Source organism: Parasteatoda tepidariorum, chromosome 10 (assembly GCF_982258835.1).
Source record: "Parasteatoda tepidariorum strain Cologne lab strain chromosome 10, Ptep-v5.0, whole genome shotgun sequence".
Taxonomy (NCBI): domain Eukaryota; kingdom Metazoa; phylum Arthropoda; class Arachnida; order Araneae; family Theridiidae; genus Parasteatoda; species Parasteatoda tepidariorum.
Window position 1 is genome coordinate 47,958,127 of NC_141764.1, and position 14,734 is coordinate 47,972,860.

A 14,734-nucleotide genomic window follows, 5' to 3' on the forward strand; every position below is an offset into this window, starting at 1 on the left:
GTAACTAATGAATTCTTGTATATTAATGAAACGTGTAATTAATAATTAGCAAAACATTAGAAATGAGTTATCAGTAAAAGAAGCCGAGAATTATACAACCCTATCAGTTGCAACGTTTGCACGCTATCTTGCTTATAGCGCTAAAAGTTTCTTTCAAACAAGAGGAATTTATATTTATTAATATAACACCCTTATTTATTCTTTATGTGTTTCAATACTACACATTACTTTCATTACAGGTATGATGCGATAGTTCAACCAGATTTAATGTTTGGAACTAGGCTTGCAAATGGAACATGGAATGGCATGATTGGAGCAACAATTTCTAACGTAATTAATAAAGATTAATTTTAAAGTTTTTAATTATCTTTTGTAGTCTAACTTCGATCTTCTCTTAATTCATATATTGTTCTTTTAATTAAAAAAAAAATATGGAAACTGACAGAGGGGCCAAAATATAACGCTTCACTTGAGTATCACACATAATTTTCGGTCAAAAAATTGATGTCTCCGTAGATGAGAGATTAAACGCTTTCATGCGCTATCCCTGAAGTCACAGAGCTTGGGCAGTTTTAGGAATCTGTGTCACAGGCTTACCCTGATCGTTCAGAACCTTCAAAACGAACAAAGGTTTCGATCGTTGTGACTGTATACTCCCAGAAATATCGATTCACCGTGGTACCATAACACGATGTAAATTTACCGTAAACTAAAAAAACCCATACTTTTAGAACGAACAAAGGTTTCGATCATTTTGACTGTATACTTCTAGAAATATCGATCAACCGTGGAACCATAACTTGGTCTAAATTTGTTGCAAACTAAGAAAGCCATACGTTCAAAACGAACAAAGGTTTCGATCGTTGTGACTGTATACTCCCAGAAATATCGATTCACCGTGGTACCATAACACGATGTAAATTTACCGTAAACTAAAAAACCCATACTTTTAGAACGAACAAAGGTTTCGATCATTTTGAGTGTATACTTCTAGAAATATCGATCAACCGTGGAACCATAACTTGGTCTAAATTTGTTGCAAACTAAGAAAGCCATACGTTCAAAACGAACAAAGGTTTCGATCGTTGTGACTGTATACTCCCAGAAATATCGATTCACCGTGGTACCATAACACGATGTAAATTTACCGTAAACTAAAAAACCCATACTTTTAGAACGAACAAAGGTTTCGATCATTTTGACTGTATACTCCCAGAAATATCGATCAACCGTGGAACCATAAAATGGTGTAAATTTGTTGGAAACAAAAGAGGTGAAAACATAGAACCATTTTTGTTTAAATTGAATCATAGTTTAAGTTTAAGACTTATGAAAATATGGCTCAACTTAGCACTATACTAAGGTCACAGTAAGTTTAACGACGTTATAATTCAACAATTATGATGACATTATGACTCAACAAATTTCAAATTTTCCAGTAATGTAGTAGAAAAGAAGAAGCTTTGGCATTGGGCAATGCTGAGCCAATTTTCCATACTGAAACACTTCCAGATTTCATCAGATAATAAGACTAGTTTAGATTTTTTAGAACGCTTTCCTCTCCAATAATCCATCCGATGTCTTCTGGACTGGATTCAAAATTGCAAGGCTACGGAGTTAAACATTAGTAGTCGTAAACCCAAAAAATTGGATCGGCTTTTCAACAACGATTATAAAATTAAGTATAACTTTGATAGCTGAGCCTCTCTGGCCCAGAGAATTGAGCTGTCTCCCAATGAGATGACCCAGGTTCGAATCTCAGTGGTGGTTGGTTAATACAGATTACGCTCCCGGTTCGTACTGACAAAAGCGCTGACGTAAAAATATCCTCAGTGCTAGAGGGTTCATGGGAGTTAGAATTCCTTTGCCATCGGGCTAACCGCAGGAGGTTTTTCCTCTCTATATAAAGCTAATTACGAAATATGGCTGATGAGTCTTTAAGTTTTCACAGATTAGAGTTCGCCGTAAAGATACATTCCCGATAACGGCGGGATCGGCGAGACCGTTCGGTCAGGAAGGCTCAAATCATTTTTGATTAAGTTTCTAAAAAAATACAAAGTGCTAATTAAAAGAAGTGATAAAAGGGGTAAAGATTAAAAAGGGTGATTGTGGAAAACCTATTTATAAATAATATGAAGTATTCAACTGTTCTGAACAGAAAACTGATTTATCTGGACCATATTTTATGAACGAACAAAGAGCCGGGGTGATGAGTTTCGCTACTCCACTCAGTTTTTCTCAACTAGCTCTCATATCTGGTATGGTTCCTTCCAGTAAAAGTCCATTCATGATATTCGAAATATTTCCTCTATTGGTAAGTCATTTATTCAATTTATTTATTTCTGTTAATTTTTTATTTGTAAACAAGTATATAAAACAAGTAACGTTTGTATTTGATTCGAGTAAACAAACACTGATCGGTATTTATTAACAGTGCGCAAACATGCACAAAACTAAAAAGAATAGACTTTAACAACTAAAAACATTTTAATAATTTCCTTTTTTTATTACTTGTTGCCTTTTCCGGTGACTTTACATTGTTAGGTGAAATGAAACAAGTTTTTAGACTATCAAGTATTATAAGTTGAAGTTATCAAAAGAACTAAACTCGGACTATTGAATTATTAGTTTTGCAGAAAGATATGCCTGATAATATAATAACTTCATTCGCTTCTAAACTTATGAAGACTCGGAATCGAAATATATTGGCTTTTACCATTCTTCAGTTTGTGATTTAGTGATTCCATTATTGATTTAATGATTCCATATGCGACTTAGTGATTCAATATGTGACTTAGCCATTCAATATGCGATTTAGTGATTCAATATGTGATTTAGTGATTCAATATGTGATTTAGTGATTCAGTTAGTGTTTCAGTCATCGGTTAGTAATTTAGTAATTCAATTAATGCTTTACGGACTGATATGGGGATTTATTGATTCACTGAGTCGTTTAGTAGTTTAATATTTCAGTGAGTAACTTACTAATAATTCATTAAGTGGTTTAATAACGCAGTTAGAGGGTAATGATATAGTTAATTTATAACTTTGAGAACTAGTTAGTTAATGTTTTAGTGATTTAGTTTGTTAATTAATAATTATGTGATTTAGTTATTTAATTATTAATACAATTATTTAGTTAGTTAATTGATGATTGAGGGCTTTAGTTTGTAAACAATCTAAGGGTTTCATTAGTTAATGATTTATTGATTTCGTTATCTAGGATTTGACTTTTAGGGTAAGTTTGTTAGTGATTCTGTTGGTTAGTTATTGATTTAATTAGTTTGACTTAAGTTTGCTAATTAAATTGAAGTTAGTTAGTCAAACTAAAGTCAATTAGGCGGAATTAGTTAAAGTTAATTAACGGTAATTAGTTAGCTCAACTGAAGTTAGTTAATTCGACTGATGTTAATAATTTAGTTATTACAATTATTAAATAGTTGCTTAATCTATTAGATTGTATGGAAAGTAATTTCATTTTTTTCTCTCTGAAAATGAAAAACGATTTTCATAGTTATAATTATCTAAAATAATTTATTGAATAAATAATAATAAAGTATTAATTTTTGAATAAATAATTTATTGAATCATATATTGTCCATTCTGGTCCAATACCTTTTGCAATCTTTCTAGCTATAGAATGATTCATAGCTCATAAAATGTTTGTTCTTTACTGGCAAAAAAACTGATCCATGCATTTTTTCTTCACCTTATCATTTGAAGTAAAGGTATTATCGTCGAAAAATTGTTGTAGAGACCCAAACAAATATTGTAAACAACTGATTTCTTGTCCCCGGTCATCATGCACTTCAAAAATGGATTTATTATTAATATTATTATTATTATTATTATTTTTTTAATGTTTGAGAAGCAAATCACAGACGTCAACGAGATGGCACAAATTTCCTTCCGTAAGATCATTTAGAACCCATATGATGTCGAGCTTTGAGAATATAGCGATCTTACGAGTTGTCATTTGCCAGTTTGTATGTAGCAATTAATTCATACAATATCCTAAAAAAAGAAACAAATCAAAACTGAAATCTTGTGGTCCAACTATGACGTCATACAGCTTAACTAAGTGTAAATCAATACATTTGCATCATTAAGAGGAAGTTATAAACGCCACTTATTGTACTGACATCCTGCTGATAACGGAGAGAACCTCCGTGAGGAATAAAGTGAATGCCTTTATTGTGTGTTCATCAGTCTAAACTGATGTAATGCATCTTCGTGCATTTTAATCAAAGTTTTGCAAACCAGTTTTGGCACTGGCATACTATCACTTCATCTTCCCTATACTCAGCGGATAATTTTTTTTTCTTGCTTGAACAGCATTTGTACCTTTTCGATAAACTATGCCGAAATTGCTACTTTTCACTTTCTATATTTAAAAAGGCACCAACCAAAACCCACTGCTTTGAATCAATCGAACTTTTTCTCAAGTAAGCTTTTGTATATCAGCGTTTAAAATTTATAATGTAAAAATTTATAAAAGTACAATTATGTCCTCTGTCGGGAAAATCTGAAATTACTTTCCGAACAACCCAATATAATCGATATTAGATTAGTAAATGAGATAAAATGTTCCAAACTAAAACAAAAATATGTCATTCTCTAATAGCCGATCAAAAAGGTAAACCAAATGCCATGTTGTTTGACTACTGGGTTATAGAGTAATTTGTTTAATTATATTTTCCATAGGCTTATTTGCTTGTCATCATTTGTTTACTTGGTGTGACTTGCACGACTAGTTTGATTTATTTTTCTCAGCCCGAAGTTAATAAACGATCGAAATCAGAAGTCTTCATGAAGTATATGTGGCTGTTTTATGGTACCCTTTTAGGAAAAGGCAAGTAAAATAACAATTTACAGTCTTGTTCTAAAATACTAATAAACGATAAATCAAATTTTTGTAAAATTTTACACAATAAAAACTTGAAAGAATTAAAAATTTTATCATTGTTCTAAATTACTTCCTCTGTCCCAAATTAGTTGCCTAATTTGAATTCTTTTACATTGATTATTTGCACGGATGATTTTATGATTTTCCCTGACCATTATTTGAGAAATTTCCTGGTGCTGTTCTATCAATTAACAGCATTTATTTACCAAGCATTTTTTGCTTCCCTCCTTTAAGTCAGTACCAAATTAATTTTAAAAAATCCAGAGTTCGCACGCGTTTAAGCCACACTCTTTTTTGTAAAGACTCTTCCACCAGTAATCACATAAAACTATCTTCTAGCTACTGAATCGTGAATTCATTAGTAGTATAATTTTACTGGTGCCGATCTACTAAACAGCATCGGAAGTTATTTTTGACACCACCTAATTGAAATGTAGCAACTAATTTGGAGAAAAAATTTAAACCTAAATGTTGCAACTAATTTGGAGAAAACATTTTCAACCTAAATGCAGCAACTAATTTGGAGAAAAAAGTTTCGACCTAAATGCAGCAACTAATTTGGAGAAAAAATTTTCGACCTAAATGTCGCAACTAATTTGGAACGGAGGGAGTGAAATATCAGACTAAAATAATTCCAATTTAGAAGTAAACATTTCTGAAAGTTTAAGAGTTAGAGAACCTTCAGGTCTTATTGTGCTTATAGCTATCAGCCTTTGAACTTGAAGGATATAAGGTGAATCATATGGTTTAAATCATGTCATTTATGATTTAAACCATCTGGTTTAAATCGGAGGGTCTATCAAATGACGAATCAAAAACTAATCAGGGTGAGGAGATTTTTTTTCACTTTATTTTACATACCATTAATAAATACAATTTAGTATTTATATTTAATAAATCTATATTTTTCTGTGCATTTATTGTCACCTTAATTATTAATATAATTTGGCACCCATTTTAGATTTTGGAGGAAGCGATAGGTGGTACTTGAAGTACACAGGACATATGGTGAGTTTCCGAATGATGTCAGGAATGTGGCTGATTTTAATGTGCGTGGTGTTGATGAATTTTTACCAGTCTACAATTACGTCAACATTTGCAAATGAGAAGATGCACCCTAAAATAGAAACTATGGAGCAACTGATGCAAAACAAGGATGTGAGAGTGGAGACATTCGAAAATACATATCCAGAATCATGTTTCAAAGTATACCTAAACATTTATCTTAAACATTAACGCAAACTGTTTTTTGTGCATAAATTGCGTTGAAGAACTTCTTTATATTTAAATTCTTCCTGAAACAGCAAAATTCGATATAAAATTTTTAGTCAGTCGAAACATTAGAAAGTATAACTTACAATATTTTTACGAATTTGTCTGTATGTGTTAAATTATTTTGTGAATATTCTTTCGTTATAATAAGGCTAAATATTTCAGACGGACCCTAAATAAACAGTTTTATTAGAAAATTTGTAAGAAAGTCACGTAACTCGAGCGTAATTTAGAGAGAAAATGAAGCCTAAGGCATTGGAAGACTCAATTTGGTGACATTTTTGCCGACTTGGTGACAATTTTGACATTCACGCGATGTTGGGCAACCATTTTGGCGGTAAAATGATAGTTTTATTCGAAGTTGCGAAGCGATAGAACTAAAATTTACGGAGTTGTACGAGAATTGTTTAGAATCGTATCGAAAGCTGCGGGAGCATTGTCGCCAAACCTATATATAAATAGAAGTGTGCCTCACTCCTATTTATCATTAAATCTAAAAAGGCATTTATTTATACATTAGTTGTATGAGGCCAATTATTACATATACCACTCCGGCCTGGAATTGCCTGAGAAATACTCAGATTAAGAAACTCGAAACTCAGCAAAACAAATTCCTACGTAGGTTTACAGGTGCTCCCTGGCACATTCCAAACAAATATATTAGAAGAGGCCTGAATATTGACATCATGAATGAGTTTAATAACAAACTAAGCGCAAGATTTTTCAACAATGCCAGAAATAATTGCTCTCAAATGGGATAGTGTCAGGTCGATACAATAGATAGCCCCCCCCCCTTTCTTTTTTTAACTCACATGGATACTCCTGAGAAGAGGAAAGGAACAAATGTGATTCTCAGCTCGGGAGTATACCCTAGATAATTAACTAATTGCTCCCCCCTTTAGATAATTAAATTGTTTTTAAAACTTCAATTCTCATTATTAGATATTTATTAAGTTTTTATATATTTTATCTTATATTGTATCTTTTACTTATGAATCATTACTTGAGCTGTGCACCACAGCATGTTATTTCTGCCTCCAACTGACTCATCTATCTCCAATTATCTGTGCTAACAGTCCCAGTTGCCCTAGGGCAGGAGTCCCCAACCTTTTTGTACCTAAGAGCAAATACCAGAATATCTGTCGAATGGCAGGCACCATTTAGTTTTTCAAGATAAATTTATAGTTGATAGACATAGGTAATAATACACACTTCATGTAATGCACAAAAAATTAATTTAACATATGAATATAATTAGTATTAATGTTTTTGTGTAAAATAAATGATCACAAAATTGGTTTCAAAACATACGAAATATAAAAATTATTCATAAAATACAGTCAATGTGGTCTTTGGCATGGCATTTCGCTGGCTAGCGCTTCATAATTGGGAGAATATGATGAAATTTCTGCTCGCAACCAATCGTCAAGGTGTTCATCTGTAATTCGGGATCTATATTTTGACTTCATGATATTATTGTCAAAAACAATGATTCGCACAAGTATGTGGAACCAAGAAACGATTTTATTTTATGTACTGCTCTTTTTAAGAATGGAATTTATTCCTTCAACTATATTCCAGAATTTCTCATCTGATATAATAATTTTGAAGATAATGTCATTCTGAAGATCCACAATTTCTATCTCCACTTCTTTTCGCGCTTTACTTGAAGAAATTCTGAAATGTATGTTGCTATTACGGTTACGTTTATTTGGTTGGTAAAAGGATTAACAAAAAAGGTTATCAAAGGCTCGATATTAAATTGTTGAAAGTGCTTTTCAAATTGATCTTCAAGCAATTGGAGGTTGATGACAAATGTTGATAAGTCAATTTCACTGCCACCTATAATTTTTTTCATGTTTGGAAAATGCGCAAGAGACTTCATTTTCAAATGTGATATCCACAAAACTAGCTTAGCTCTGAATGAGTTTATAGCCTCTATCATTTTTGCTACATACTTGTCCTTTCCCTGCAGCTCCAAGTTTAAATTATTTAGTTTTTCCATTATGTCCGTTATGAAAGACAAATCTGCGAGCCAAAGAGGATCTCTTAGTTCAAAAAATGTTTGATTTTTGGTTGCCGGATAATTTTTAATTTCCTCAATTAATTATTGAAATCTATTAAGTACTTTGCTTTTACTGAGCCAGCGTACTTCAGTATGTATTTGCATAGCATTTAATGGGAAAATGGAAAATTGAAGTATTTTATCGTTGGGCAAAAGTAGCGGGCGCACCTAGATCGATCGACGGGTGCCATGGTGCCTGCAGGCATAGGGTTGGGGATCCCTGCACCCCTTTCTGGTGCAGTGTAGCCAGTCCAGCAAAACTAATTGCGTTTAAACATTTAGCAATCACTATTCTTTGAACAACAAAGAGCTAAGTTCTATCACTCCACTCAGAATATGTTGTACCGAGCAGAGAGGTTCGTTTCGATTAGAGATGAATAAAACGAGTCCTTAAGACTTCAACTGTTTATAAGCAGAATTTTTCATAAAATACAGCTATTTCTAACAAAAACACAATATTACACAACAAATTACAGGTATTGAAACCTCAGGTGGTTCAATGAACTCGTTAGAGACAAGCAAATTAGAACACTATTGCAGTCGCATCTACTACTTGTAGTATAAATAGGAGTTTGACTTGATTAAGGTTTTTGGAGAATTTCCTGCCCGCGATCTGCATCTGGAATTGCCCGAAAGGGGTAAAGGGTTGCCACTAGCGACTAACAATTGAAAATGTAGTGACTATCAACATTAAAAACTTTGAATAAAAGAACTAGCAACTTTTTCCAACAAATTTTTTTCAGTTTACTATTGATCATTAATGTAAGGAATCTTTTTGCTTTAAAAATGTATAATTTGAAATGTGAGCCATAATGGTAGCAACGTTTGAATAATTAAAGAAATTATAAATAAATAAAAATCCATTGAGTTTCTACCACTTTTTACTTTTTTAATCACCCGTGGCATCCCTGGGGTTAAGACTGCACAGGTATAACTGAAAACTAGTATGGTCGTTAAGAAATATTGTAGGATGTAAATATTTCGAAAAATAAATGGATTTCTGTTTTACTGAAAAGATATAGAGTTAAATTTCAGTTTTTCCTTTATAATTTCCACTTCATCAGGGCATCTACTGAACCATTAAAATTCTTATAATGGTAGCTAACTTATCATCAAAGCAGAAGAAACTCACGTAGTGCAGCAACCACTTAAATTGCAATCAATTTTCAACCCATTCATAACATAGCTCTTTAATTGTGTTTGAGTTATCAAACTATTATGATAATCAGGAATGTTTCATCTTAAATTTAAAAAAAAATATGAAATGCATTTTGTGTCAAAAATTCATATACCACTGTGTTAATTTTGAGGGACCACTAGACGCTGCTTCAGTGTTAAATAGTAACTATTAATGGAAATCTTCTAACCTAAGTAGTTAAAGGACATATTAGGGTTCCCTTTCTTCTGTAATAATTAACTTTAATAGCAGTAAATTAATGTAGTAAGAATATAATATATTTCTTAAAATACCGCAATGATATTTTCCTGTCTGTTTGGGAATTTCCTTTAGAAAATAACATTTGGTGGTTACTTCTTTCCATTAAATTAATTTTTCTAATTTTCAGCCTTATTGTGAGACTTAACTAAGGCATAATAAACACGGCTCCCACAAAACTTTTACACTGGTAATAAAATTTGTACTAAAAATTGGCATTTCTTGTTTTTCAAAATTGTTTATTAAATTTTTCTTGGTCACTGCTTGGAAATTTGTTCCATACATAGAAGTATGATACTTGCTATGTAAATAATACTTAAATTCAAGTGGTTGCGAAATTAAGAAAACTTCAAATTGCTTTGATGAGCAGTTTGATACCTCTTGAATATTTTGGCGGACTTTTGGGAGCCCTGGATAAGAAAAAATCTGAAGTTAAGAAAACAAATTGGCAGCATGTTTATATTTAAAGTGTAGTGGAATTTCATAGCTTTATCTATCACTTCAATTTTAAAAAGTCATGTCAAGATAATGTCACACCGAGGCAGTGATGGCAACTAGAGCACTTTAGAAGAAAAGAATTTTTAATGTTATCAAATGTGATGCTTTAATATCTGATTCTTGCTAAAGTAAATTTAATATAAACTGATTTTGATCTCGACGACGTACATCTGATCTCGACGACGAAAAATAATTCCAATATATAAAGTGCTAATTAAATTTTGATTTTCTGATACCTAATAATGACTTTTAAAACATTTTCAGAATTAATAAAAATTCAGCAAAATTCGCTGTCAAACTCTTTGCGATTTTATAAAATATATTGGGTCATATTTTTCTTAGACTAAACTGTATTTTTTTTAAGAAAAATATTTTTCTTCTTTATTTCAACTAAAAACAAATAAGGAAATTTAGCCACCACTGTTTTGTTTTTAATTATGTATAAAAGCGTCACAAAAGCGACTCATCACTACTTTGCTTTACATTTTTTATTTGGAGCTATTATATATAACAAAATAAGGTACAAGAAATTGAAAAGATATTTCCTTTACAATGTTTATTTTCAATAAAACTGATAACTAACTTACTTTAGTTTCATTTGAGAAAAATAATAGCATTAACCGTTTATACCTAATTACTTTTTAGAACAAATACAATGTACTATATGCATCAATTTGGCAACGGATGGCTGGTAATTTGGAGCCAAATCTTAATGATTTTAGAAAGATTCCTCCATGGATGGATGAAGTTGAAGATGGCAAAGTGGTCTTTTTTAGTGAGAATATGTTTATGAGAGCTCTTATTGGCGAGAGATTTAGACAAACTGGAAAATGCAATATACGTGCCACTCCAATAAGCTTCTGTTCTGCATATATTGCAATAGCTTTCAATAAACAGTTTTCGAAAGTTGTAAAGGAACAATTCGAGCAGAAGTAAGTTATATAGAATAACAATAACTAGGTAACACGTATAAATACACAAAATACAAAAAGTTTTAAAAATTGTGTAACAACTTTATCCTAGTGGGTTATTGTGTAAAAAAATTATCCTGGTGCAATATTTTTTCTTGCAGATAAATTTTTAAGTTTTGAAAACGCTAGGTTAATAACTTATTTTTAATATTTAAAGTAGGAAAGTATGTCAAAATGCTACCCTTCAAAATGCGTTAAAATTTGAAAAGAAATTTTTCAATCACTATTTTACGTTCTAAAAGGCTTAGTGGCATGATTTCATCACTTATTTCGTTACATCAGGAATTATATTCTATTTAGTTTGAAACGTAATAGAAGTAATCAAGTAGTAATAATAAATCAAGTTCAAATTAAGCATTTTAGTCGCGCATTCCTAAATATTATTTATTATTTTTTTTTAAATATTTTTGCAGCTGACTAATTATTGGTTTCACTTATGTAGTCTTGAAAGTTTGCTCCAAAACCTGAAGACAAGGAACTCTTGGATCAAGTATTGAGACAAACTAGCTTTCGTGGATCATTTTTTGTTGTAACCAAACCACATTTGCGCTACATAAAGAGAAAAACGACTAAAACCTTCGTTGGTTAGCCCGACAGAAAGGGCGTTCTAAACTGTGATCCATCTACCAATGAGGATATTCTATGCCGGCATTGTGGTCGGTGTTAGTTGAGATCAAAAGCCGTATCGACCAGTCCTTGCTGGAATTCGAAATTCTGTCCCCTGAGACACATCTGCTTTAAAAATTTTATTAAAACATGCAAAAAAAGAATAAAACGAATTACTAAAGAAACATAAGCAGCCGTTGATTCAAAAATGTCAACTTTGCTGAAACTAAGCCCTAGATTACCTAGCTGAAAGGTCGTACCTCACCTCTTTGTCCTGCTATACCCGTTCTTTTCAATTTTAAATGAAGTAATGTTAAGTTAGTATCGTACCCATACTTGTGGCAAAAGTAATCTTAAAGTACTGCCAGGGCTACGACTACCTTATTCATGAAGAATCCTTTCATCATTTTATAATGAGTTTTCACGCTTTTATCGCTACATGTAGCAACTTTTTAACATTGATAAATAATTCTTGTTGAATGAATTAAGTTAATGCTTATGAAATTCCAGATTTTTAAGTGCATAAAAGAACTGCATATCTTTTTTTTTTCAAAAGCTGTTTTTTTAATCAAAATGTACTCCATAAACCTTTCCGAACGAGATTTTAATACTTAGATTCCTATCTTAAAGAAGTTCGGATCTTTAGAATCAATATACTATGATATTGAATTTTTCAGACTGTCTCCATTTTCATACTGTTTAGCTCGTAAAAACTATTCGAAATGTTCAAATGAAATTCGATTAGTGAGAGATCCGGTGAAAAAGCCTAGAGATTCTCACACAAATAGGCTCATGCAGATTCTCATGCTTATCTTTCACTAATTTTTGCGGACTAAACAGTATGAAAATAGAGACAGTCTGAAAGATTCCATATCATATAGTCTATTGATTCTAAAGGTAGGTTCAGAACTTCTTTATGGCAGGCATCTATGCACTTTTTGAAAAGTGTATTGAAGCAAATGGAGCATATTTTGATTAATTCAACAGCATTTAAAGAAAAAAAATGCAGTTTTATATATCCACTTAAAAATCCGACATTTCATACATTCCAACCGAATACTTAAACAGAATATAACATAATAATCAAAAATTTTATAATATTCACTACTTAACAATTTTTTCGATTCCTTTTTGGAAGTTGCTCTTTTTATAGATTTTCCAATTAAATGAGGATTGTATTTATAAGTTGGTTGAAAATTTAATCCCTAATTACTATTGGTAGTACAACCATCAACTATTAAAAGAATAAAAATGTGGCATTATTCAGTAGTACTTAGCTCTATTACTTAAACTGAAAGGGACTTATGGTTTGAATTTTAAACTACACGAATGAAAAGTTTTCCTAGAGAATAAAAACAATAAAATTTATAATGTAGTGCTATAAATTTAAGTAGAGGTATATTAGAAAGTGATAACTAGCTGCATTTTTGTTCGGTAACGTATGCTCTACGAGTGTAAGAACATGGTTTTGGATCTCTGCGGTAAAATAATCTAAGTCAAAAAACTATTTGGACAATCCCTATGTAGTTTACTAAAGAAAATTTTAAAGTCGTTTTAGATATGACTTCAATTCATGTTCAGTTAACTTTATTAAACTTTATTTTTTATCATACTTTTTATTTTGCCACTTTTATTGTTCTCTAAAACTGAGTAAGATGCAGGATATTCCGTACGTTTCGTAGGATATTTGCAAATCAATCTGAATATAAAAACGCATCCCCTACTAGTATTTTTCCTAGGGGGCCCACTCGACATTTTGAAAGTTTATAATAATATTTTAAATCTTTGCAGGGTATTCTGTAACGGCAACCCTTAATATATATTTATATAATCCTGGTAAAAAAAACACATTAGATGCAATAAAAAACACTATTGAAACCTAACAAATGTGTTCTGATGAAACGGGACTAACCATGCAGAAACTTGTTTGAATGCCAGAGGCAGGTGGTTATTAGAAATACCTTCAAATTTCATCAGGCAATTTAACTAGTTTTGGAATTTTATTATCTCACTTTTCTTACTAGTGATATCTAGAAAAGTTACTAGGATCAATTCAAAGGTGTGTCATAGATACATTTTCAAATTTCAATAATTTATTTTTTTCGGAAAACCGCATTTTTTAAAATTGTCCAACTGAGATTACCAACTATTCGTCCGATTTCCATCAATGATAGCATTTATTGTTTCTTCCTTGATTAAATATTAATTCCCGATCTCGAATGTTCTTGCTATATTGGCTTTATGAAAATATATATTGTGGGTGATCATCACGGATTAGCCTAAATTTTGTTTTTTTTATTCTATATGTTATTATTTCTCATGCTAAAATTCTTTTTTTTTTTTCAGTCTTCTTAAATTCGTGGAAGCTGGTCTTCTCCACAGAAGTTTTATAGCATCAACTTTATATTACGATATCTGCACTCAGGCCAAGAATCCTGCTACTAAAGCTTTATCTTTGAAAGATTTATTTGGAGCTTTCTGCTTGCTGGCTTTTGGGATGATTATATCGTTATTTGCATTTACGATAGAAAAAGTGTCCTACAGAACTAGAATGATATAGATTTGATTAAATATTTGAAATAAATAAATTCATGCATTCCTTAAGAACAAACACCTTTTTTAGATAATCCTTTTAATACAAATTTTCCTCCTTATGTAAGTAGATTTATTTATTTATTCATTTTTGAAAATGGGAAAGGTAGATAATGAATGCCAATAGTTTTCTGAGACAGACAAGACACACAAAATTTATTTTCAAATTTGAAACGGATTTTTTTTTTACCCTCTTGGAGGTGGCTACGATTTTCTCACTTACAATAGATTTGAAAGAAAAAAATGTCAGTGCAGGGTATAACGGACATGGTCTTTAAGCTTAAAAAATCAACAGTGTAGGGAATACTGGACAAGTGTATACTGAACACTGGCCTTGTATCTTAAAAGATAATAGTGTAAGGAATATCAGGCAATGCCCATACATTCCT

At 31.5% G+C, this 14,734-nt stretch overlaps 1 protein-coding gene and 1 long non-coding RNA gene across 2 annotated transcripts; both read left to right on the forward strand.

Moving 5' to 3' along the window:
* Nucleotides 1-2,051: 2,051 nt before the first annotated feature.
* Nucleotides 2,052-4,860, forward strand: LOC147802760 (uncharacterized). Its single transcript, XR_015429582.1, has 2 exons — nucleotides 2,052-2,314; nucleotides 4,705-4,860. It is a non-coding gene; the product is annotated as an uncharacterized LOC147802760 (long non-coding RNA).
* A 1,012-nt stretch (nucleotides 4,861-5,872) lies between these two features.
* LOC107451420 (uncharacterized) lies at nucleotides 5,873-14,341 on the forward strand. The gene is made up of 3 exons (XM_043043388.3): nucleotides 5,873-6,112; nucleotides 10,822-11,108; nucleotides 14,100-14,341. Exons 1-3 carry the CDS (start codon nucleotides 5,912-5,914, stop codon nucleotides 14,311-14,313), a joined length of 702 nt encoding a protein of 233 aa, XP_042899322.3. The 5' UTR covers nucleotides 5,873-5,911; the 3' UTR covers nucleotides 14,314-14,341.
* Nucleotides 14,342-14,734: the final 393 nt, after the last annotated feature.